General features: G+C 34.6%; 1 protein-coding gene across 2 annotated transcripts in view; it reads left to right on the forward strand.

Annotated features, from left to right (window-relative positions):
- LOC122636610 (furin-like protease 2) overlaps positions 1-25,367 on the forward strand; it is a 320,226-nt gene that overhangs the window by 282,023 nt on the left and 12,836 nt on the right. For both annotated transcript variants that reach the window (XM_043828008.1, XM_043828009.1), the window contains exons 3-4: positions 16,565-16,669; positions 21,442-21,648. In XM_043828008.1, coding sequence (XP_043683943.1) covers positions 16,565-16,669; positions 21,442-21,648 — 312 coding nt within the window. The remainder of the gene's footprint in view (positions 1-16,564; positions 16,670-21,441; positions 21,649-25,367) is intronic.

The raw sequence follows: 25,367 nt of genomic DNA on the forward strand, positions 1-25,367 counted from the left end.
AGAGAGAAAGAGAGAGAGAAGAGAAAGGAGGGCAGTTTTAAAAACGAATCTCTGTAGTCACCGAGTCGAGTCACCGAGTCGAGTCCCGTCTCTGAAAGAGTTAAAGTGAAAATATCCGTGAGATATTCGCGACGAATGCTGTGTGTGTGTATGTGTGAGAGAAAGAGAAAGAAAAAGAGAGAGGATAGAGAATACGAGTTTTCCCCCTCTTTCTCTCTCTCTCTCTCTCTCTCTCTCTCTCTCTCTCTCTCTCTCTCTCTCTCTCTCTCTCTCTCTCTTTCGTTCTTCTCTCGACTCGGACGACTCTGAGAAACTCAGGACCACTGAAGCTCTTTTAACGATTACGTCACCACTAACTCCTACGCAGCTTCCTTCCACTGCTTATCGCAAAGTCGAACGATTTATCGAACGCCCTCTAACCACTCTCGATCTCTCTCTCTCTCTCTCTCTCTCTCTATCCTTGTAGTTTCATCCCTTACGAACCTTGGAGAAATCTTCGGTAGAGAGATACGTGATTTCTCGCTGGATTTACATCTTACAGATCGTACGATCTATTTTATCTGAATCGGTGTTCGTAAGAACCGGTAATATGGATTACATGCTAAAACTGAAATTTATTAAAAGGGACGAAAGGAGTTATTGTTATGATTATTTTGATTATTATTATTATTCTCCTAGGAGTAAGAGGAAATATAGATTTTGAAGAATGATTTTATTGAGAGAGTAATAAATATATGTTTCTCTTGGAAGATTATTTGTTATTCTTTTACACGCGAAATAACGTGTAACTTATCTATGTATTAAAAAGTTTTCGTTGTTAAACGAAAGAGAGAGGGAGAGGGAGAGAGAAAAAGAAAATCGTAATTCAGTATACTTCGGATATATCTTACTGTATAACGAGCGCGTGAAGCGAGATTGTAGATTGAGATATACAAGACAGAGATACATAGACACATAGATACATAAATACATAGATAGATAGATACATACATAGGTAAGAGAAGCAACGTGCGTCGTTAAAGAGAAGAAATTTTACGTGTCAACTAACAGTATTAATGTTGTTTGCGTCCTTCCAACGAAATAGTTGTTTATAGCACAGATATATTACTTAGAGTTAATAGGAAAAGTTATTAACCCTCTATAATCCATTACAAGTTCGTGTTTATTATACCGTATTATTATACTTCGTATTCCCAAATTTTCTCCGATTCTAATCTCTAAGAGAAAATCTTTGTCATTTCGACAATGAAATATTTTCATTTGGAACAATAATACTTTCACATAAAAAATTTCCTTTAACGCTTTCCACGATCGTTTTACGTTTGCCAACGTGCGTGCGTGTGGATTTCCATATTTATTTTAATATTTACATACAAGAGATTTATTATTTTTAAATAACGATAATTGGAACAATGAAAAGTAAGAGTATTATTATCGCGTTATCGAACACGCTTTAACTCTTATAAATTATAATGTAAAATAAAATTCGAAGCTTTAGAACGAAGGTTCGGTTGGATTCACTCGGCGCATTTCGTTCGTCTTTTTCGCGAAATTATTTCGACAATGATTTCCCTTTCTCTTTCTCTCTTTTTCTCTCTTTCTGTCTAACTTATTATTAAATACTTTTCAGAATTGACTGCATATAATTAACGTACCTTTTCCACTAACTCTCTCTTTCTCTCTTTCTCTCTCGTTCTCCAGAGAATTCTGACGTTATTTCCGCAAAATTATGCTCGAAACTTCTTCTTCCTCGTTGATACTCTACCAGCTCGTGAAGCACTCGTCTCTCGCTCGAGCTCGTTTAGAATTTCATTTGCTTTTAGGAAAATCGTAAAGAGAGAACGCGAGTTAGTTCCTATTGGATCGGAGTGTAGGGGGAGAGAAAGGGGGAGGGGTGAAAACAACAAAAAAAATTTCGTCGAATAGACTACCTAATTGGAAAGTAAGTACCTACTGACCCGTACTTGGGTATTCTTAAAAAAAAAAAAAAAGACAAAGAAAAAAGAAAAGAAAAAAGGAAAAATAAAGCAATTTATTTATTTATTTACCAATTTCGCAAACATTAAAAGAACGACGAAAACAACGACAACGACAACAGTAATAATAATAATAATAATAATAATGATGATAATCATCATTCAAAAGATCTGAAACCTAACCAAGAAAAAGATGAGCGTCTTAACGTCCATTGTTGTGAAAGTAAATAAAAAATAACTAGACTATGCGAACGTCAGCGAGTATTTTCGATGATATCCGAAGGATGTCGTCTAATAAAAAATAAAAAAAAAAGAGGACAAAAGAAGACAAAAAAAAAGAAAGAAAGAAAGAAAGAAAAAAGAAGAAGCTATCGAAGGGAGAATCGTCGTTCATTCAAATTTTCCAAGCCGCCATATAGACAAGGTAGAAAGAAACAGGGAAATAAAGGAGGTGGAGTAAGAAGAAGAAGAAAAAGAAAAAGAAGAAAAGTAAGAAGAAGACAAGGAGGATGAGAAGGAGGAGATTGAACGGAAAGAAAGAAAAAAGCTATCCGCGATTTCTCGTCTCGTCGGCAATTTCCTCAACATCTGCCATCGTACGTTTCTCTTTCTCTCTCCGTCTCTCTTCTCTGTCGTACAACTACTCTCGTTATCCGACATTTTTTTATTCATTCCTGTGCCACCAAGGAAATCGGTGTTCTTACGTTGGCAAGCAGGCAGGCAGGCAGGCAGGCAGGCAGGCAGGCAGTCAAGCAGGCAGACATCCCCGGTTGAATCAACGAATTCCATCGTGAAATTTACGTTTTGCTAAGTCAGAAAGGAACGAACGAAGAAACGTACGAAGGACAAAAGGAGAGAGATAGAGATAGAGATAGATATAGATAGAGATAGATAGGTAGATAGATAGATAAAAAAAGAAAGAAAGAAAGAAAGAAATAAAGGATGAAAGAAAGAAGGAGGGAGAGAGAGAGAGAGAGAGAGAGAAGTAGAAAAATCCTACGGAGGATTCTTTTTCCTCCCTCTGTTCTCTGTGCTAGAAGGAGAACGTTTTTCCGGTCATTAGGTTCTCCGTTTGCCGGCGTTAGCAGAGCTCGCTCACGTCTGGTTCTAGCGATATAAAAGAAGAAGAACACCGGAGGACGATCCGCGAGATCGTTTGGACATTAAAGAACGCTATATATGCCAAGTTAAAACGGTAAAAGATACCTAACGCGTACTGAAACTACCCTTTTGCACTTTTGTCCCTTCGTAGATACGTAAGTAAGTATATAAGTAAGTACTTATTTACTTACTTATTTTCTTATTTACTTACTTACTTACTTACTTATTTACTTACTTACTTACTTACTTTTTCGTTCGTCTCTAACACGTCGTTACATACTTTTACATTTTCTTTTACTTTTTTCTTCGGATCCTTTTCATTTGCATACACCGGCAAACCAATCCTGCGACTCTTCTTTTACGATTATATTACAATAACGCAAAAACAATTGCTTGCATCGTTTGTTGTTGGAGATAAATGTATAATATCGCGATAATATATCCACAAATGACAATTGCAATGTTAAATTTATAAAAACTAAAATAAAATAAAATTCATCGTGCGATTTGTAGAAATTACTCTCGTGCGGTTTTATTCGCTTTAATTCGCGAATCGAGTTAGTACAAGCTTGTATCGAAGTAATAAGACAAAACTGCGATCTCATGGAAAAATAATGTTCTCTCTTTAAAAGTCTCTTGTTCGAGATCTTTCATTTAAAGTACCGTTTCGTAGAGCAACGTATTTACCGAAAGAAGAGGGTCCGTTTGAAGTATACTTCAAGTGGTAGGACGAATACCCATGGTACTCGGTACAAGCGGGCGTTCCAAAGGACGAGAAGGGTACTTCGGTTTTGTTTGCTTACGTTGCTACTTCGTGGTTAGCCACTTGGTTGCCGACAAAAAAATTTCTTCGCTCGAAAAGATCAGAGGAATTATCTCATTCTTCTGAGATAATATATCCATCATATCCTGGATTATTCTTCGAGCTCATTATAAAATTTCGTTAGATCCTAATTGAGTTATTCGGGAAAAAAAAAGAAAAAAAAATTCTAACATTCTGATGGCGAACGAATTATGATCGACTTCTTTTCTCTCTCTCTCTCTCTCTCTCTCTTTCTCTCTCTCCGATCAAAGTTATTATCAAATATTAAATCGATTTAATAATCAAAAGAGAAAAAAACTGTACCATTATAGAAAATAAAATCGAGTTGAGGTCGACCGGTGAGATGAAAGAGAGAAATAGTGGACCGATAAACGCGTAACATGCGTGAAAAAAAAAAGCAAAAAAAAAATTAGAGAGAGAGAGAGAGAGAAAGAGGAGAGAACAAAAAAAAACAGAAAACAAAAGAGAAGAAAAAGTTAAAATAAACGAGAACGATCGGTCGATCGGTCGGTCGGTCGGTCAGTTGGTTGGGGACGATTGTTTCGTGCGCTGACGTCACGCTCTGTGCGACATCGCGAGGAGGATATTCGTTTTCGATTCTACATACTACCGGCTTTTACTTGCGCTAACTTCGAAACCACCGCGAGTATTGTCCGATAACAACTAACACCGAACTTCGGTTTTGTTATTATTGTTGCTCTTCTACGCAACGTTATTCTCGCGATTTTATTCGCGAATCGCTGAATCGAATCGCATCGAATAGATCCAAAACCGGGAATAAGAAACAAAAGAATCACTTGTACGTATGTATGTACATTGGCAAAAAATTCTTTCCAATTTTTTTTCTTTTTTTTTTTTTGTATTCGATTCATTCCTGTTTCCATCGAATTTATCGCGAATAAATAAGACAAATGAGAATTCTTGATGGTCGAAAGGGATTATCTTTATAAAAAGAGTTAACTCGATGACCGAACGTGTTATACCAAAGAGAACGATATCGATTATACGTGATTGGAATAATAGTAAGAGTAAAAATCTTATGCTTTCGTAGATTTTCCCCAATGGCCGACAACGATACGTGTAGAACGAATGAAATCTTTAAAAGATTAATTTCGAAAGACGACGCATTTCCTTTCTTATCGATAAAATTACGAATGTACATATTATCAAACAAACAATTTAATACAATACGATTAATAATTTGATCACTAATTAAATCAATCGATCTTTACGTCAATTAAAATATACATACTTTGCATACTTATCGATTTTCAATGAATGATACATTACTTTATATTTATCTCGTTACGTAAATATAAGATTATCCTTTTCAAAGTCTCAGTTAAAACTAGTACACAAGTTGTATAGATACTTATTATTAACGTTCGATTTACATAGTAAATTATACGTAATTACGAAATAACGGAAAGAGGTGTCGCGATGATAGTTTTACTCAAAGGGTTCGCAAAGTTTATAGTAGGTGTGTATGTATGTATATCTCGGTGGTAGAGAATAGAGGAAATATATATGTCGAATAAAGATAGATAAAGACAGAGAGAAAGAGAAAGAGAGTAACACATACTACGATTTATAGCAACGTTCCATCGAGATCTATTCGCTTTCACCGAGACAGCCTCGTTCTCTACGTCACACCGTGTTTCCTCCTTCAAGATCGATAGGGAAAAAAAGACTTCCGTAAATTACGATTCTGACGTTCCAACGTGGAAGAAAAAGAAAGAAGAGAGGGGGGAAAGGGAGGAAGGGATGGGTGGGAGAGATAGAGAGAGGGAAAGAAGAGAAAGACGAAGAATAACGATCATTCTCTTTTCCCTCAGAAGAATTTTTCCTGGCGGTCACGTTTTCCGCAAGAACACGAAAAATAACGAATTAGATATATATGTACGAATTACATATATATATATATATATATATATATATATATATTATGTGTGTGTGTACACATAGTACACAAACGAAGTCGATAGAGTTTTGTCGAATGTCCTACACGTTCCATTCGAGCACGATCGCAAGTAAATGGCGAGAATCGCATGGTACTCGTGATAATTCCAAAGTGAATTCTCTCTCTCTCTCTCTCTCTCTCTCTCTCTCTTTCTCTTTTTCTTTTTATCTCTATCACTCTATCGGCCGTAGCAATTCGGCGTTATTGCATTACCGAGAGAAACGACGACGCTCTCTTCCGTGGTTTACAATAAGAGAGTGTTAAAAATCCAGGAAGCGACGAGAGTTAAGAAAGAGAGAGAGAGAGAAAGAAAAAGGGAGAGGAGAGAAAGAGAGAAAGAAATAAAGAAAGAAGGGGATGCTTTCACACCTTCGTAGAAAAATTCGACACGAAAAATCCTTTATCGTTAGATATAGGTAGTACCTACTACCACCATTGTATGTTTCTAAGCTGCTGTTCTACCAGACGCATTATTATTACAAGCGTTTGAAATTCCATCCTGGTACCTTCTAGGACCCTCTTGTCGTACTCCTCCTTCTTGATAAAACAATCAACATCCTCGTAAAAAGGAGGACTTCGATAAAGTTACTCTCTCTCTCTCTCTCTCTCTCTTTCTCTCTCTCTTTTTTTCTCTCTCTTTCTCTTTATCTTTCTCTTTCTCTCTCACCCCGGAAAATTCCAAGGGAATCCACGATATCGCGAGTGAAAGTCGAAAAAGAACGAAATCCGGAATACGTGGTCAGCATTATGCGAAGGATTCAAAGAATGGAAGAGTTCGACGTCCATGTATATATCTCGCTATGCCTAGCAAATTTTTTGAAATGTAAAAATACGAATCTGAAAGAGAATGAGAGATAGAGAGAGAGAGAAATAAAATTGATATTCCTCATAACGAGAATTACGTAAATATAATTAATATAAACGAATGTACGACGTTAATTCGAAATTCGATCGAAATTGTATATCGATTATAATTAATAATAAAATTGACAGATTCGAAACTTTTAAAACTAACACATCTTTTTTTTATCTTGACAAATGCGATTTGAAATATTAATCGAGGAATATTTCAATAGAATTGTAATTTATCGATATAAGTAGATCATCTTTTCTTACTTTGGAGTAAAACTTTAAAACGATATTATTTATTTCTAATTTTATCTCTTTCTCTCGGTGTTTTGCACGGAACGTGTTACGTTACGCGTTTCAAGTCGAAATACGAAATCGAATAAATTTTAATTCTCACTTCGTATATTTTTCTTTTCTTCACTCTCTCCTTAACTTTCCTCTTTCACTCTACCTATGTACGTTTCGTTGGTTTTGTTGCTTTTTTACTTGTGAATCCTCCTGCTGGCAAGCAACGAACGTTAGAAATTTTTCATCCTAAACGCTATGCTCGGACGAACATTGATAAAATCTTCGGGAGAGTCTTCTCAAGTCAAGTCAGCTCTCTTTCCTTGATAACGTCACGAACGAACAAACGTTTTACACGTAGAATATATATATATATATACATACATACGTACGTACGTATATGTAACTACACAACGCGAGAAAGGGGGATCGCTTTTACGCGCGTATGTGTACGTGAAAGTGAAAAATAGAAAGAGAGAAAAAAAAAAGAAAAAGAAAAAAGAGAAAGAGAAAGAGAAAACTCACGGTGAAAAACAACCTTCCCATACCAAATTTATTGAGACGAATGATTCCTTAGAAAGAAAATAGCGAACGATATGGGCTAGGCTATCGCGAGAGGAAAACTAAATATATCTATGTATATACATATCCATATAAATTTCTCGGAGGAGAAATTTTCTACGAATCGAGATAGTATAATATAAACATAGTACGTAGATACTACACAAGATCTAACGCGCGATACAACAACAAAGTTCGTTTATCTCTTGCGATCGTCTTTCGAAGGACGCGAGGAGTGAGTCATCGTCGTATATAAACATTTGTAAAATTCGGACAAAGGTGACAACAAATGAGAGATGATAAAAAATAAGAAACATTCGTTTCGTTTCTTTGTCCTACGTTTTCGTTTTGTATTGTTTTCTTCGAATTCGGAGAAATACGAATGCGAATAGCCGATGACCTTTTGTGAAGCTCGCGAAGCGTTGTTATCTTTAAGACATTCGCCGGTACTTTGATTTAGCGGTTTTATCCCCGCTTATCCTCACCTTCTACCATTGGTACCTATCCCTCCCCACCCTACTACGACTATTACCACTACCACCATCGCTACTACCACTACCAATATCGTTCTCCAGTCAAGCCAACAGTTTCGAAGCCTATTCAGGTAGGTTATCTCATCCGGTAGTCGCACCACGGCTCTGTGCTTCGAACGGTTTTCCATGTAACCAGAGGAAAAGAGACAGGGAGGGAGAGAGAGAGAGAGAGAGAGAGAGAGAGAGAGAGAAAGGGAGTGAGAATGAGAGGTGAAGAGAATAGCGGAGAACAGTGGAGAGGAGCGAAGAGGAGCACAGAGGAGAGCGAAGAGGAGGAGGAAAGTCCGTGTACATGCATCGTACATCCTCGCCGTCGCCATACTCGTGAACCTCGTTGTGTGTTCCATCGAGCTACGATAAATCGCCGTACGTACGTACACGCCCTCTCGTCTCTCTATTCCCTCTATTTCTCTCTTTCTCTTTCTCTCTCTTTCTTTTTCTCTATCTATCTCTCTCTTTCTCTCTCATGTACCTACATATATAGCGACTATCCTCTTTAGTCCTTTTGTTCTAGAATCTAACAATTTCCTCGTAAGAAAAAAACTTATTTTTTCCGTCTTCTGACTCGAAGTAAGCTTAAGAGACTGTGTGAATATATTAATCACGAGTTCGATCCTTCGGCATTACTCTATCGCAGCAAGAAAAGATTGTATCGTCGTATAGAGATATGTATATGTATCTATCTGCGTACTACGTTTATCAGAAATACATTTTTAGCATTATAAAAACGTAGAGAATTCGTATTTCAATCCGTATCTTTGTAATCAAAACTGCGTGACGAAATTAGTTTCTATTTTGTGATTGCGATGATATCTATCGTTATTACTCTCCCATACCCCGAATTATTAGCTATGGGAATACTATGATTATTTGGGGAATTTTCTTTCTATAATAATTTTGATATGGTATTGTCGTGTACGTATGTTCGTACGTACGTGTGTACGTATGTGTGTATGTATGTATATATGTATGAGAAAATTCATGATTTATATGTATAAGTAATCAAGTAGAATTTTTGGATGTCATGCAAATGAATGCATACATGCATTTAATGATTTATCGATTCATTATATATTTTGATTTTAATATCTTTTTTTTTCTTTTTTCCTCTTCTTTTTTCATTTCTTTTTTTTTTTTTTTTGAAAAATTGTTATTTACTAATATCTATGCATTCAACAACTATATATTATACATACAAGTGAACGAGAAAGTTTTACAAATTTATATGCACTATTTCCGTCGAACATTTTCTTTTTTTTCTTCGAAAACATTATTTTAACGTGTAACGTTAGATCAAAGTAGGGATTATTAATCGTAATACGTATTTATATCATCGAACGTTAAAATCCTTTTTCCAGCCTGACGTTCCTTCGTTTCCTTTAAATAGGAAAGTTTATAAATAATATAAAATAGCTATTGAATCCATCAAGGTTTCGATAGCTACCCAGCGTCCTTCATAATTAATTTGATTTAAACTTGTCGATATGCACGCTTTTACTACGTAGTTTAATTAACACAGAGAAATGCGTTTTAATTAAAACAGAAGAAGAATAAACGTGATAGTTAATATTTGCGAGCTCTCTTTCTCTCTCTCTCTCTCTCTCTCTCTCTCTCTCTCTCTCTCTCTCTCTCTCTTTCTTTCTTTCCTTCTTTCTTCCATCCTTCTACCTTTCCTATTTTTTGTTTTTATATTTCTTAAAAAATTTTTTTCAGTATTTAATTTCACATAATCGATAGTTGCAATAATGTACATCCATATATGTAACTAGATAACTAGCTGTATGTAAGACACACACACACATATATATAACACATACCTTACTTCGTAAGATTAGTAACGATTTGCCACTTCGAATTCTCACTCAAAGTCAAAACTGTTCGCGGGAGCCATTTGGGTAAACGGACAGGGAGTAGTTTCGGCAAATTTTCCGCTGACAATAGCGTTGCCAGTGAAGCGACCACCACCGCTAACCACCTACATTTAGATACGAGCCCCCTAAGGCGCCTTTGTCTCGTACCACTCACAATCAGTTAACCCTAAGTCAATTTCCTAATTGAATGCCACGAGCTCGAAATGTATCTCTCGTTGAAGATCGAAAATCGAAGATAGCTTTTCGTTCCTTGAATCAAAAAAAAAAAAAAAAAAGAAAAGAAAAGAAAAAGAAAGAAAAAAGTAAGGAGGTAAAGAAAAAATAAAATAACGTTCAAAAAAACAAAAAATAAAAAAGAAAACTAAAAAAAAAACAGTGTTTTTTCTCTTTATTTTTTGTTCTCTCTCTCTCTCTCTCTTTCTCTATTTTTCTATTATCTATTCGTAGAAAAAGTTAAAGAATGAATTTGAATAGAGACTAGGTGAAGGAGCTTAAGTCATACAATGGGTTGCCATGGGTGATGCATGAATGTATTATGAGGGCTAATGGCACCGACCGGCCCTGCCGTTGCGATGAACGCGAGATTTTATCGTCCTATCGTTTCTCTCTCCAACACATCGACACGTTTTTTATTTATCTCTTTCTCTCTCTCTCTCTCTCTTTCCATCCATCATCTATCTTTTCGTAGTCGAATCTTTTGTTTCTCGTTGCTTCGAGAACGATCGAACCAGAACAGAATAGATCATCGGTCGACATTAAAAATCATGTTTTTTGTGAATTAATAAAAGTGCTTTCGTTATCAGTGAATTTATAAAAGAGCGAATACGTGTACACAACAAAGTCGTATATACATATATACATACATAATTCTAATTCGAATAATAGTCGAGATATGTGAAGTATATTGGAAAGCTTTTTTTAACACTAATTTTTTTTTCTTTTTTTTTATTCTTTCAAAATATTATCATACGTATGTTCCCAGTACAATCTTTCTCTTTTCTCCTTTCTTTTCTTTTTTCATTTTTTTTTCTTCTTTCACTACGTCGTTCTAAAAATTATTTTGCGATAAAAGAAGTAGATAAGTAAGTAAGTACTTACTTACGTTGCAATTATGTTAGATACTCATTGATGATAACAATACTAATTAAGAAGGAATATTCTAAGAAGTATCGATTTCTTTCTATCTCCTATGACGACTATGTTTCATGCCAATTCCATGGAACGTCGACCGACCAAAAAATCCTCTTTTCGTGGAAATCGGTACTAAGTATACTATCTAAGATCTTGCCTCGTTGTTCTTCTCACAAGAAATACGGATCGACCAGTCGTACTTCGAAAAGTAAACCTTTCTTCGATACACGTAGAAGTAGTTAGCCTCTCTCTCTCTCTCTCTCTCTCTCTCTCTCTTTCTCTCTCTCTTTCTTCCTTTTTTTACCATAAGATTCCATTGGTAGAACGAGATGGGAGATCTTCGTATTGTTGTTGCTTTATCTTTCAACCCCCATTAATGCACTCTCTTTCTCTCACTCTCTCTTTTGTTGTTTTCTTTATTCTCTTTTTACAGCATTATTCCATTCGAAAAGATCGTAATGCTCTTCGAAGTTAACCCCCATCGTAGCCTGTATACTACTATATGTATTAGGTATTATTATATTATATATTTCGTATAATTTCTTTTCATAGATTGCTCAATGACAAAAGTTATACGTCACTTATGATCGTGTACAACGGGAAATATGGTTTGAAGACCGATTATTACACTAGATCTCCGATCTTCTTTCTTATCTCTCGATAATATATGTACGATCGATGAATTCAAGGTAAATTGATTTAGCGAGAAAATTATATAGAACTTTTATATTATGTGTGCTACGTCGTCGTCGTCGTCGTCGTCGTCGTCGTCGTCGTCGTCGTCGTCGTCCTCGTCCTCCATGTCATCATCGTCGTTCTGGGATAAGCGTTTAACTAACCGTGAAACGATATTATTCGATCGATATATCTAGTAATAGATATAAATGAGAATTAAAATTCGAAATGTCTTTCGAACGTTCATTTTATACTCGTTTAAACGAATCCCTTTTATTTCTTCCTTTTCTTTTCTCTCCTTCTCTTTTCCTTTTTTTTTCCTTTTTTTTTTTCTTTCTTTCTCTCCAGCTAAGATGTGTTCCCACCATAATAAATCGAAATCGAATGGTACTTACGTCGAGAACATTTATTTCCCTTCGTCGATTTAGTATTCCCGTTAATTCGCGCGGACACGTTCCTTTTCGCGATCGAAATGAAATAATAAAAAGAAAGTAAAAAGGAAAAGATCAGTCGGGACAAATCGACTCGACATGAGAACATTAAATCTTATTTAAAATGTATGATTTTTTAAGATCATAATCTCTCATAAGAAGGAATCCGATTGAAAGTCCACTTCGAGGATTGCGAAATGGCCTTTCGTGAAAAGTTTCACGATATCCATTAATAAAGCTAATTGAGTGATCCCTATAATTTCAAAGTAAGGTATCATCCATCGGTTAATCTTATAACGTTCGTAATATTCCCACAAAGCTAAGATCGCGTGACTCGAGCTTATTTCGTTGAGAGAATCACAAATTACGTGCCCGAAGGAAATTCATCGACCATCTCTCTCCCTCTCTCTCTCTCTCTTTTTCTCTTTCTCTGGCTTTCTCTCTCGCTCGCTCTTGAAGCTTTGAGATATGATTCTATGAAGAGCATCCCTTATGTTTTTTAAGAAAATGTTCTTAATCGAGGGAAAGTGGTGCGTGTTAGATGTAAAAAAAAAGAAAGAAAAAAGAGAGAGAGACAGAGAGAGAGAGGAGACTGACAGACGCATGTCTTAATCTTTTTCTCTTAGTACACTTGGAAAAAAAAAATGTAAAAGGAAAAAAAGAGAGAGAAAGAGAGAAATTCCTTTCTTAGATGGCTCCTTTCGCTTTTTAAATCTCTTATTACTTCGCTGCCTACATTACGCGAGAACGTCCAAGAACTTTCTCAACTTTCACAGGATTCGCATGCATCCCCCGTACTAACGACGAATTATTCAAGAATTCTCGAAAGAGAATCTCTCGGAAGATAAAGGGAAGAGAAAGAAGGAGATTCGTCTCTGCGCCGTTAATCCTATCGGGTCTTCTTCGTATCGATCGATGAACGAAGAAAAGTAGAGAAAGAAAGTAGAAAGGAGGGAGAAGAAAATATTTTATTTACATTTTTAACACTATATTTAGTGTAATATTTAATTCTTATTATCGTCGATATATTTGTTATTAATATTTTATTATTATTATTATTATTATTATTATTATTATTATTATTATTATTATTGTTATCATTTTTATTATTGACTTTGACTAAATTAGTACTATTATCGAATTTTAAAAGCACATATATATCTAAATAAATAATAGATTGTATTCTTTGTTGCATTGGAAGTGTTTAATACTTTATAGACAAAGAAAAAGAGAATTTATATAAATAAAAATAAATTGTATATTTTTGTATCGTTTTATCGAAAAAAAAGTTTATTACTACTTTATTCTCTCTAAATAAGTAACATTATGGATTATTTTTTATTGAAAACTTTTAACATTTCATATTTAATAAATGACATTAAAGAAAGTAATTTGTTTAATATTTAATATAAAAATAAACAACGCTAGTATTTCTATTATAAAATATATTAAAAATTCCTACAATATTTATTACGACCAACTCCAGATATATATATATATATATATATATGTGTGTGTGTGTGTGTAATGTTTTTCTACAAAATTTTTCTCTCTTTAGATATTTTTTAATCAATTTTTTTTTCTAAAAAAAACTCGAACAAAAGAAAAAATTCCCTAGATATTTAAATTGAAACGACGGACCAATTAACGAAATTCAAAACCTTGTTGTTTTTTAATCGATTTATTATCATGAGAAAAAAAAAATAAAATAAAAATCGAGAAGAAATAATATCATGTTGTACATTTAATAATAGTCGAATGGTCGTACTTGTATGTACGTATATATGTATATTTAACGATTCGTTTCATTTCGATGAGAGAATCGGTTATAGACGTGTATAAGATGCATCCATTTACGAGACATAAGTTGGGGAAAGGAAAGAGGATACTTATTCCAAGATCCATAAGGTTACAAAAAGGGAACCAACAGTGAAATTCTTTTCACGTTCTTGATCCGCGACAGGATTCGTAATTTTGGTAAGAAGACGGCTGAAGCACGTTCACAGAGCTTCTATCTCTACATCTATTCTCTGTTTTACTCTCTCTCTCTCTCTCTCTCTCTCTGTCTCTCTGTCTCTGTCTCTCTCACACTCTTTCTGTTTCTCTCTATCTCTTTCTTACTCACTCGTTTTTCTTCCTCTCTATTTCATCCCACTCTACTTATTCTCCTACGTAACTTAACGAAACGTGCGCGAAATAAAACGAGGCTATTGCGCATAATGCGAGAGATAGGCCACGAAAATACGTGAGAATTGAAAAGTTCATGCAATGGCTTACTTTTCTTAGGATCGCTGGAGTCAATGTAGTAGGAATACTAGTAGTAGTAGTATAAAAAGCTTTTATCGTTGGTTCAGATATATATATACATATATATATATATATATACATGCACATAAAATATATCTTACAGTTCCTAAAACGCTTGTATACGTATCTAGAACATAAATACGTATACGTATATGTATTTCGAACTGACTATCGAACTCGATCTAGTTCGTTATATGAATGATTTAAAAAAAAAATAAAGTGAAAAGAATAGAAAAATAAAAAAAATATAATTCCAAACGCAAATGTGTGTGTATATATATATATATATATATATATATATATATATATATATGTATATATGTATGTATATCTGTATTCAATCGTGTGTTAATTAGTATGCTCGTTGCAATGATCAAGGTACGCATATGCGACCTATCTGTAATATAAAATAAAAAAGGAAAAGAATAAAAAATATAATGACGCGGGAACATATAAAGGACGAGAACGGTATTACTGCATGATTCGACGTTGAGGAAAAATTATTAAGCTCCCTGCCATTGGCCGTCGAACGATATCGAATAACGACGAGTGCATATTGCAGTGGTTAAAAAAAGAAAGAGAGAGAGAGAGAGAGAGAAGGAGAGAGAGTTTTCGGTTGAAGTCAAAGGGAAAATGGAAAACCGACGAAATCAATTTTACAGTCAGGTTCTTTTTCTTTTTTTTTTTTGTTTTCTCCTTTTTTCTTTTTTTTTTTTTTTATATCGCTCCGAACTCGTTCCGCATTCGAAAAAAATTTCATGGCTTTTTTCCCTTAATCATCGCGTCTATCGTTAAAAGAGCTTGTTTTGAAAGAGCTTTTTTCTTTCTTTTTTTTTTCAAATTACATAACATCGAAAAGAAAAAGTGGGAAATATTTCTACAGAGGGCCAGAAAATTTTTTTTTAGAAAGGAAATCGCAATAGAATGACTAAACCAATTTCTATCTTCATCTTTAGATAGAGAAAATGAGAAAAAGAGAGAGAGAGAGAGAGAACGTAAAAGAATCGATATTACGAGATTTCTTCTCTATCTCTCGGACGGATATTGTCCAAATTTTCTATCTAGATGTTTCTGAACTACTCCGAGGAAATTCCAATGTGTCGAGATAAAAAGATTTTGTCAGCAATCCCGTATGTGTTACTTTATGTTGTGTATACGAAGAGTGTGTTGTTTAAAATGGAACACTATTCATCTCGCTTAGGAATATTTCGAATAGGGAATGACTACGAAAATGATTTGAGCAATTTGTTTTTTCTTTCTCCCTTTTCCCTTTTTTTTCTCTTCTTTTTTTTTTTTTGTTTCGAAGATATTCGAGCGCTTGAATTTAAAATCATTGAAAAATTATTTCTCCTGTCCCAAACGAAAAAAAAAAGGTTATGCGAATATATTTATTAGAAAATAATTTTTATTATCGCAATAAAAAAAAAACTGTTGAATTCTTTTATTATCTCAATCAAACGTTTCGTACGAAAATACATTTACTATTTTTTAATATTCTCTATTCAAGGTCAGTGGAGATTCTCGTAGATCTTTTTGCATGTATCGATAAACTCAACAACGAGTAAACGTTCGGATATTTTCACTTTCAATGACTAAACCTTATACCGTAATAGTAGTTTAAACTTTATCTAGGGATGTAAAATTGACGATGGAATACGAAAGTATGCGAACTTTTGACGTTTGAGTTATAACCATGCATCGCTAAGAAAACTATCGATTCGTATAACCTGTGATGTCGGTTAGAATATTTTCGAGATCTAGTTTTCAAGATCGCTCGATCTCTCTATCATATCGTATTATCTTCTTTCATTCTCTTGCTTTAGCTCTTTCATTTTTATATATCTTTCATGGTGTTCTTTGAAAGGAATCAATGGATTGAATCGATTTATGTTTTTTCTTTAATAAATTGTATTAAAAAATATTCATTATATTCCTTAAGATAATTTTCGAGGATGTTTCTTCGTAAATTTATAAAAACAAAAAAGAACGAATAAATCGTGTATAACAATCGTATGGATTAACAAAAAAAAATAAAAATTATTTATTTTTCAACTTTTACAGATTGGCTCATTGAAGAACTACTTCCTCTTCTCTCACAGACGATTGAACAAGAGATCACTGACAGAGAGCGAGCCACATCACAGAATACTGAGAGACGATTCACGGGTAAGTGTTCTATCCCATTTCCTTTGAACAATCTCTTCGAATCAGTTAACGATAAGCCGCAGCTAGGAAGGATTATAATAAACCAAAAGAATCATATAGACGATCGCATTTAACAAAACTAAAATTGTGAAAAAGGAATGATCCCTTTCGTTTACTTTTAGTTTGATTGAAAATCGGTAATGATACGAACGTAATTTTTTTTCTTTTTTTTTGTTTGCTTTTTATTTCCTCGAAGAAAAGAAGAAAGGCAGAGAGAGAGAGAGAGAGAGAGAGAGAGAGAGAGAGAGAGAGAGAGAGAGAGAGAAAATTGATAAAAAGGAGAAATAAAAAATATTGAAAAACAAAGAAAAAGGGAAGCTTAACTCTGATATTTCTGAAGTAAAATCTCTTTCGCTTGTAGGTGGTCTTTAAATGTACTCTGGAAGAATACTCTCTCTTTCTCTCTCTTATTGCTCTCTTTCTTTCTCTTTCTCTTTCTCTAAGAAAGATAGAGAAAACGATAAAATACTATCGTGTTGAGAAAGACAATATTGTCTTTAGAACGCTCGACGGGACCACCTACCTTGCGTTTTCTTTACCAGGACAATAGAATCTTCGAGATGCGCTTTAAATCGAACGGGGGTACGTCTTCGGAGAAAAGAGAATCCGTGATATTTCGGATATTACTCTTCTCTAGATCTCCTTCTACTTTGGAATAACGTTTACCTATTGCCAGTAATTCGTGGACATCAAATTCGTGACCCCGATAAACGAATTCCCTTGTCGCTCGTTATTTAATCCTTGAGGAGTTATGGGATAATTTTATGCATACCACAGGAAGGAATGTTGAATTCTTTAAAAAAAAAAAAAAAAGAAAGAAAGAAGAAAGAAGAAAGAAAAAAACGCGAATCCTTCGAATTAGTCGAGCTCGAGATATCGATAGAAAATGTCTATCTAATTTAATCTGGTTTTTTAAATTTCTTCTTCTTTTTTTTTTTTCGTTAGAAAGGATGTTCTACGTGAAATACGTGGCTCTCTTTTTATCTATCTATCTGTCCTCGAATTAATCGATGTATAAATACAAAACATCTGTCTAATTTAAATCTGTTTTTCAAAATTTTTACAGATGTATATCTTCTTGTTAAAAAAAAAAAAAAAAAAAAATGACTATATTCCAAATGAAAAATCTGTCTATCTGTTCGTCTATCTCTCTTCTTCTTATTTAAATCGTAAAGAAGAGACTACGGTCACAAGGTCCAATTTATTCGTGTCGAAAAGTTCGATTCTCGGAGATCGATACTTTCTCTCTCTCTCTCTTTCTTTTTCTGTCTCTCTTTTTCTCTCGTGTTATATCGTCTAACTCTTCTAGTGTTACGCGTTTGGGAGAGGAGCTCTCGTTTTCCTTCACAGCTCTTCGCGATTACTTATTCACGACACGAGCCGCGGATTTTCGATGTTTCTTCGACGCCGACAGGATTTGCCGATTCTCTTTTCCACGTTCCCAAGAAGGAGATCCTTCAACGACGAGGAGGAGGACGAGGAGAACAACGATGAACGTCTTTCGACATTCTTCGATAATACATGCGATATATTTCCCGTGTCTTTTCGTTTTCTTCTCTTTCTTTCTTTTTTTCTTTCTGTTTCTTTTTTTTTTTTTACTTTTATTTTTTTATCTTCTTCTTTCATGTTTCACTCTTTTACCTGTTTACCCTTTTATTTGTTTCTTATTTTTCTTTCTCTCTCTCTCTGTCTCTCTCTCTCTCTCTCTCTCTCTCACACACATTCTTCGAACAAATTTATGGACAATATGTATCGCGAATATACAATATAATATATCTTCTATGTAGACTTAAGGATATAACGAGTTCATGTCACAGCAGTTTTCTCGAGTAATCGTCGAAGACATACCCGCAAGTTTATTTTACGAGCTTTATCCCCTCCCCTCCTACCCCTTTTCCCCAAAGCTTCTTCCTCTCCTCCCCCATTTCCATCACCTTCCGTTCTCTTTTACGTTTTACGATCGACTCAACGTATGCGCCAAACGATGTTGGTTTTCGTTATTTACGTTCGCACGATTATTTATTCAAAACGTATCAGTCGATGATATTGGTTGATTCGCGACGGAAAGGATAAGAAGAAAAAACGAAGAAGAAGATAGTCGTTCGAACGATCATTTTCTTTCGTGGTTTCCAGAAACCAACTTATATATATATATATATGAATGAATGAATGAAATAAAAAAAGAAACGAAGGAAAAAACGAAAGATTCTTGAGAAAAAGAATGATCTTGGGACAAATTTTGATCGAGTAAATGTTTTTACAAAACGTGAACTAAATCGTACGTACGAATCAAAGATAATTTCAAGGACGATTTAATTATTGATTTCGACGGTAAGAAAAAGTGAAACGAAGAAAGAAAATCGTCGATATTTGTCATAATTAATTGATAATTTGAAAAAAAAGAAATAAAAAAATAAACGTGTTTTGTTCTCTGAAGTGATATTTTCATTCGATTAGTTGTTCGAATAACACAGAGATATGCTTACTCGGGCGTACGATATCTCGTGGCATCGAAAGACGAAGGAAATAGAGACAGATAGAGAAAGAGAGAGAGAGAGAGAGAGAGAGAGAGAGAGAGAGAGAGAGAGAGAGAGAGAGAGAAGAGAAATTCCTCCGTTCGATTGTGCATTCTCGAAGCATTTGAACGTTTCGTCCTTTCGGAAACGACCTTGTTGAGATAGACTCGAAATCGTTGAGCCGCGAACGATCAGTAGAGAGAGAGTCTACCTTAGCGTTCGTGATTCATAGGATGCATTTTCGTGAATGTCGTATCTTCATCCTCGTCCTCGTCCTCATCCTCATCCTCATCCTCGACCTCGTCCTCATCCCCGTCTTGTCCTCGTCCTCGTCCTCATCCTCGTCGTCGTCGTCGTCGTCTTCGTAGTTGTCGGTCGTCATCGTCATTGTTATGTAGTAGTGGACACGAACATCAGAACTCGGAACTCAGCCGATCCGTACAATGCGTAACCCGCCTTGCATTCTGGATCGTTGCCAAAATGCAAAGATCGTGAATCTCGCGCCGGTGAAAGGGGAATTGCAAGATAGAGATAGAGATAGAGAGAGAGAGAGAGAGAGAGAGAGAGAGAGAGAGAGAGAGAGAGAGAGAGAGATTAGAGAGAAATTAGAGAGAATAGAAGTGAATTTATTTTGTGTTATTAAATACAAATAAATATAAAAGTTACACGTAATATTTAATACCTATAAAAATGTAAGATAAATTGATACATATATAACAAAATGAATAAATAGTATTATAAAGAAATATTTGTATATATAATATATATAGGGAAAGAAAAAAGAAGAAAAGAAATATTGACACAAATCTCGGCTCTCTCTCTCTCCACAAGTTTTTTTTTTTTTTCATTTTCTGACTTTTTCGGTAGTAGTAGAGAGAGAGAGGGGGGGGGGGAGAGAAGATACGCATGAACGAAAGTCGAAATAGACGATTTTCTCGTTCTACTCGGCCGTTCGGTACTCTCTCGAATTAAAGCTCTTCGTTCCGGGAACGTTTTTCGTTGATTGCTCGATTAACGACCCGCATGTTCGCCGATCCGCGTCCTAACGACCATCAAATCCTCTCTCTTTCATTCTCTTGTGTTCCATCTTTCTCTCTCTTCCTCTTCCCTCTTTCTCTCTATCCATATATATATATATATATATATATATATATATGTATATACATATATATATATATATATATATATAAAGAGAGAGAGAGAGAGATGTTCACGAAAAGCGCGGATATTTCGCGGCAAATGAAAGTAAAACGACGTCGCTATTCGACGTCAAGAGTTCAACTAATTTACACGCTCGTAACTGCACGCTCGCGTTTTACGCGACCAACTTTATACTATCGTAGGAAAGCGAAAGGAGAAATAGAAAGGGAGGAAGAAAGAAAGAAAAAGATGGAAAATTTATCGAGCGTCGAATCGACGTTAATTGTACTACCGATGCGCTCATCTATTATTTCCGCGATATTTAGTTTAAGAAATGTGCCGTGAAAATTCGTATGAAGCTTGTTCTCTCTTTCTTTCTCTCTCTGTCTCTCTTTCTCTTTCTCTTTCTCTCTCTTTCTATCGTTTTAACGTCGGCTAAATGAACGAATAACGTGCCAAAATGTGTGATAAGTGATAGAAGGTTAGCGTTAAACGTTGGTAAATATTATTTCGTTGAAAACGTTTCTTTCGAGTAAGAGAAGAAGAGGAAAAAGAAAAATGGAAAAACTAAAGCGATTAATTATATATACGATATTCTTTTCGATTTCTCGTAAAAGTGAAATTGTTTCTTCTAAAATCAGGAAAAGACGATCGCGATAAATTAAAATTTTTTATCGCTATACCTATAACATTTACGATTTTCTTGACATTACGAAAGAGAGGAAAAATCTTTTTTTCAAGAACTCGTGGGACACGTTTAATATTAACACTTTCTTTCTTTCCTCTTTTTGTTTTTTTTTTTTTTTTTTGTTCGAAAAAAACGAAAACGTAGAAACAATCCTTTTCGAAATGATGCAATATAAATAAATAAACATAAAATCATTTTGTAAATGTCTATCGTAACGAGAGTACAGTCTTTGCATAACAAATAAAATTGATTAATTATGTGTATATGGAAAAAGTGAAAAAAAGAAAGAAAGAAAATTTCTACAAAGAAATCATAGAAGAACTATATTGTCGATGAGAAGTAAGAAAAAGCAAGAAGTAAAGAAAAAAAAAAAATCTGTCGTTTTGCAGGTGCACTGGTTCCAGCAGCAACATGAAAAAAAACGTAAGAAGAGAGATTTCGAAGCAACGTCCTTTGCCACATTCGGCGATTATCCTCCGTTCTTCGAAGATTTCGGACCACGACCGAGACAAGCGTCGTTCCATCGGCAAAGAAATCGGGGTGTACCCTTTCAAAATTTATTCACCGATCCATTATTTAAGGAGCAGTGGTACCTGGTAAGTTTTATCTCTTTTATTTCTTTATGTAGACCTTTTTTTTTTTCTTTTTTGTCATGCACAGACCATCGCAGCACATTTACCATCGCAAAAAAGGATTAATCGATAAGACGGGATTCGCATAATAAAACTTTATTCCCGACGAATGACGATATATATATATATAAAAAAAAAAAAAAAAACCTAGTATATCTCGCTGAGATTAAACGAAGAAGAAGGAAAAAAAGATGCAAAAAAAAAATTGATACATAAATTTAATTAAACGAAATAGATTTGTTTTTTTCTTTTTTTAATGATGTTCTTGACTGATGACGATGACGTTGCGATTGATGTACTTTCAAAAGTATATGTATATACATATAAATACGATTGTGCCTTGTTGTGTGCAGCTTTTCGATGGTAGGAAAAAAAAAGGGTGATACTCAACATCGAAAATCTTCCTCTAGCCGAATCTCACTCGACTCGAGAAACTAGTAGCGAGCAAGTGAGTGCGACGAATTACGTGACGGGAATGTATCGTTCAACGAACCGTGCGACATTCGATAAAGGTTCGGTGAGGCCTCGCAAACGTATTTTACGAAATCCGACTCTCTACGGGAGCGCGTGCTTCGAAAATCGTTTCGCTTCGATGAACGGGGAAAAATCGCGATCCGGTAAATTCGGCGGTGCAGGAAAATATTCGAGATACTAAACGTTATCGCAAAATCGTCGATTGTTACTCAAAATTGCTAACATCGATATCCATATTACATACGTACACATATATATATATGAACGTAATCTATGTACATTGTTAATACGTACATATTTCGTATTTACTATTGAATTTTTAAGAAAATTACACAAAGTAGAATTTATCGATTCGACTGTTGTTTATCTCTTCTAATTCGTTTTCTACGAACTTGATAAACTTTATTCTGTTCCATCGACGGACGTAGAATCTTCTTATACATAAAACAAAAGCTAGTGTACCTATTTATGTAAATGACAATAACTTTGCGAGATATTTACTTTATCTTAGTAAATAGTTAAATAGATTCTCGATTATTGGAACGACTGATTAACTGAATTTCAAAGAGCCCAACTTTGATAATACAACGTGGCGCGTTAAAAGATAAAATCGTTCCTTTTCAAATAATTACCTCTAATTAAATACTTCCCTCGATCGAATTCGAATCGTGAGTGATCATCGTATCTTTTTTTTTTTTTTTTTTTTTTTTTTTTGGAAAAATACGTAAACGAGTTGTCAAATAATTTCATCCGTTGATCTATAAATACGAAAATTTTTACGAAGCCCAGTTCTATTCAATTATTTTCTTTTTTTTTCTCTTGTTTTCTTTTCCTGTCTCTCTCTTTTTTTTTTTTTTCTTTCTTTCGTTTCCATTCCTTCTCACATTTCCAATTAACGAAGCTCCACGTATACACGCATAAACTTCAACGTCGTATTGCCAACACAAAGGACCAATTATCGCGCTATAACGAACGACGACCACGTAATAACTTCGCGACTGAAATAATTTGCATTAATTCTCGGGTCTGTTTATCGTATAATCGAATGTCCGGTAAGGTCGAGGGGGAATGTAAGCGAGATACCGAGTTAATCAGCCGAAATACCGGCATATCGAATCCGCTCATGCTATTACGATTGATCGCACCGAGCGAATAGAGATACATTAAGCCGCTCGATACACACGTTTCTGCTTTCAGAATGAAACTGGTACGAGCATTATTCTTTTCTGTTTGTTTATCTACACTTTCTTCTTTGTTTATATATTTTTTTTTATCTTTTTAGTTGATCGATATAGAAAGACAGAGAGAGAAAGAGAAAGAAAAGAGAGATTGTTTGGTATAAAAGATATATATTAATTCGAGCGTTCGTACTAACGTGATATTAATTTTGTATTAATATTGCATATTATTATCGTTATTGTTGTTGTTGTTATTATTATTATTATTATTATTATTAGCATCGAAAATTAACCCTTAAATGATAAAATTTCATCCCTTTCCTCCCTCTCCGTCCCTCATACGCTTAGATATATAAATTGAAATGCACGAAGAATGTATAATAAATTTAATTGTATCGTATCTAGGGAAATGTCATTTGGAGCCATTAAGAAAATTAATTTCCATCGAATATTAAATGATAATGATAACCTTTAATTGCATATTGTTTTTCATATTTGTTTGCAGGATAATAAAAAGGGAATGAATAAACAAATAAATAAATGAAAAGGAAAAAGAAGCAACGACAACATCCCGCGATAAAATTTCTTTGGGAGAATGGAATTAACGTAAATTTCGTTTATGATAAAACGTTCAAAAAAATATGTAAATGCACCTGTGTTACATACATATGTATGTTATTTGGGCGAGAGTAAACGTCGCGAATAATAATACCGTTTCATGAATAAAATGGACAACGCCTAATATAAATACTCGATGATATTAACGTTAATTTTACTGTGATCAAACCACCGTGCAATTTCCAGAATCGTAATTAAAGTATCCAGGTTCGCATCGGTTAAATACCTTCGTTTCTACGCGAACGTCCTTTGTATCTCGACGTCAAACGAAACCCTACCTTGGTTACTAATTTTCAACAAATCTCTCAATACAACGCACGGGTTATTCATTAACGTACGTCCGCGTTTATTGTGATATTAAACGAGAAATCTCATTTATGGGATCGTGTGCCAATGGCAGCACCATTGGAGACGATTAAAACGAGACTAGAAAGTAGAGTGTCGATTATATCACGTAGATGATGATAAAAAAAAAAAAAGAAAGAAAGAAAGAAAAAGGATATCGGGAGGATATCGGACTTTTGAAAGGGACGTTAAAACACGCTAAAACGAGATTAAAGTGCACTTACCTATTTTTTTTCTTTCGTCGTCATCGTCATCGTCATCGTCATCGTCATCATCATCAACATCGTCATCATCATCATCCTCGCAATTACTATCACCTGCTCCCCCTCCCATCTATCTCCCTTATTTTACTTTACGTCTTTCATTTCTTCTTCTTTTTTATTTTCTTTTTTTTTTTATTCTTTTTTTTTTTTCTTTCTTTTGCTTTCGATCGAACGGATATATTCCAATGGAAACAGAACGTTCAACGTCGCTCAACGAGCTTTTCGCAGAGCCAATTGCGTCACGCGATGAACGATGGAAAGCTCGATGGAAAGAAACTTCGATCTGGCGAGAAAAAAGAAAGAAAGAAAAAAGACAAAGAGAGAGAGAGAGAGAGAGAGAGAAAGAAAAGAGAGAGAGAAAGAAGGGAGCGGAGGTAAAAGCAACAACTCGGTATAACCGAGAGCTGCATCTCAACGACAACGGTAAAGATCGTAAAAATTAAGCGTCACGTAGCATCGCGGAACGCATAACTATGGGGGTTTTTCTTACGTTTTCTCTTCTGTAGTTCCATGGAAAACGTGATACTTTCCTTCGAGGTAGAGAACTTCATCGTCCTACGGGATTTCTCGGACTCTTAAGAAGCTCTCTTTTCTTCTTCTTTTTTTTTTTTATTTTACATCTTCCTGAAAAGAAGAAGATCGAGATAGGAGAGAGGAAGAGAGAAAAAGAATGAGAGAAAGAAAGAATGTTCTCAATGAAATGAATATTCTGGTTCATAAAATCGAGAAAGTGGATATTTTAGAAAAAATAAAAAATCAAAGAAAATAAAAAAGACGGCAGACATTTTTCCCTTCTTTTTTTTTT

Source organism: Vespula pensylvanica, chromosome 22, assembly GCF_014466175.1.
Source record: "Vespula pensylvanica isolate Volc-1 chromosome 22, ASM1446617v1, whole genome shotgun sequence".
Classification (NCBI taxonomy): Eukaryota; Metazoa; Arthropoda; class Insecta; order Hymenoptera; family Vespidae; genus Vespula; species Vespula pensylvanica.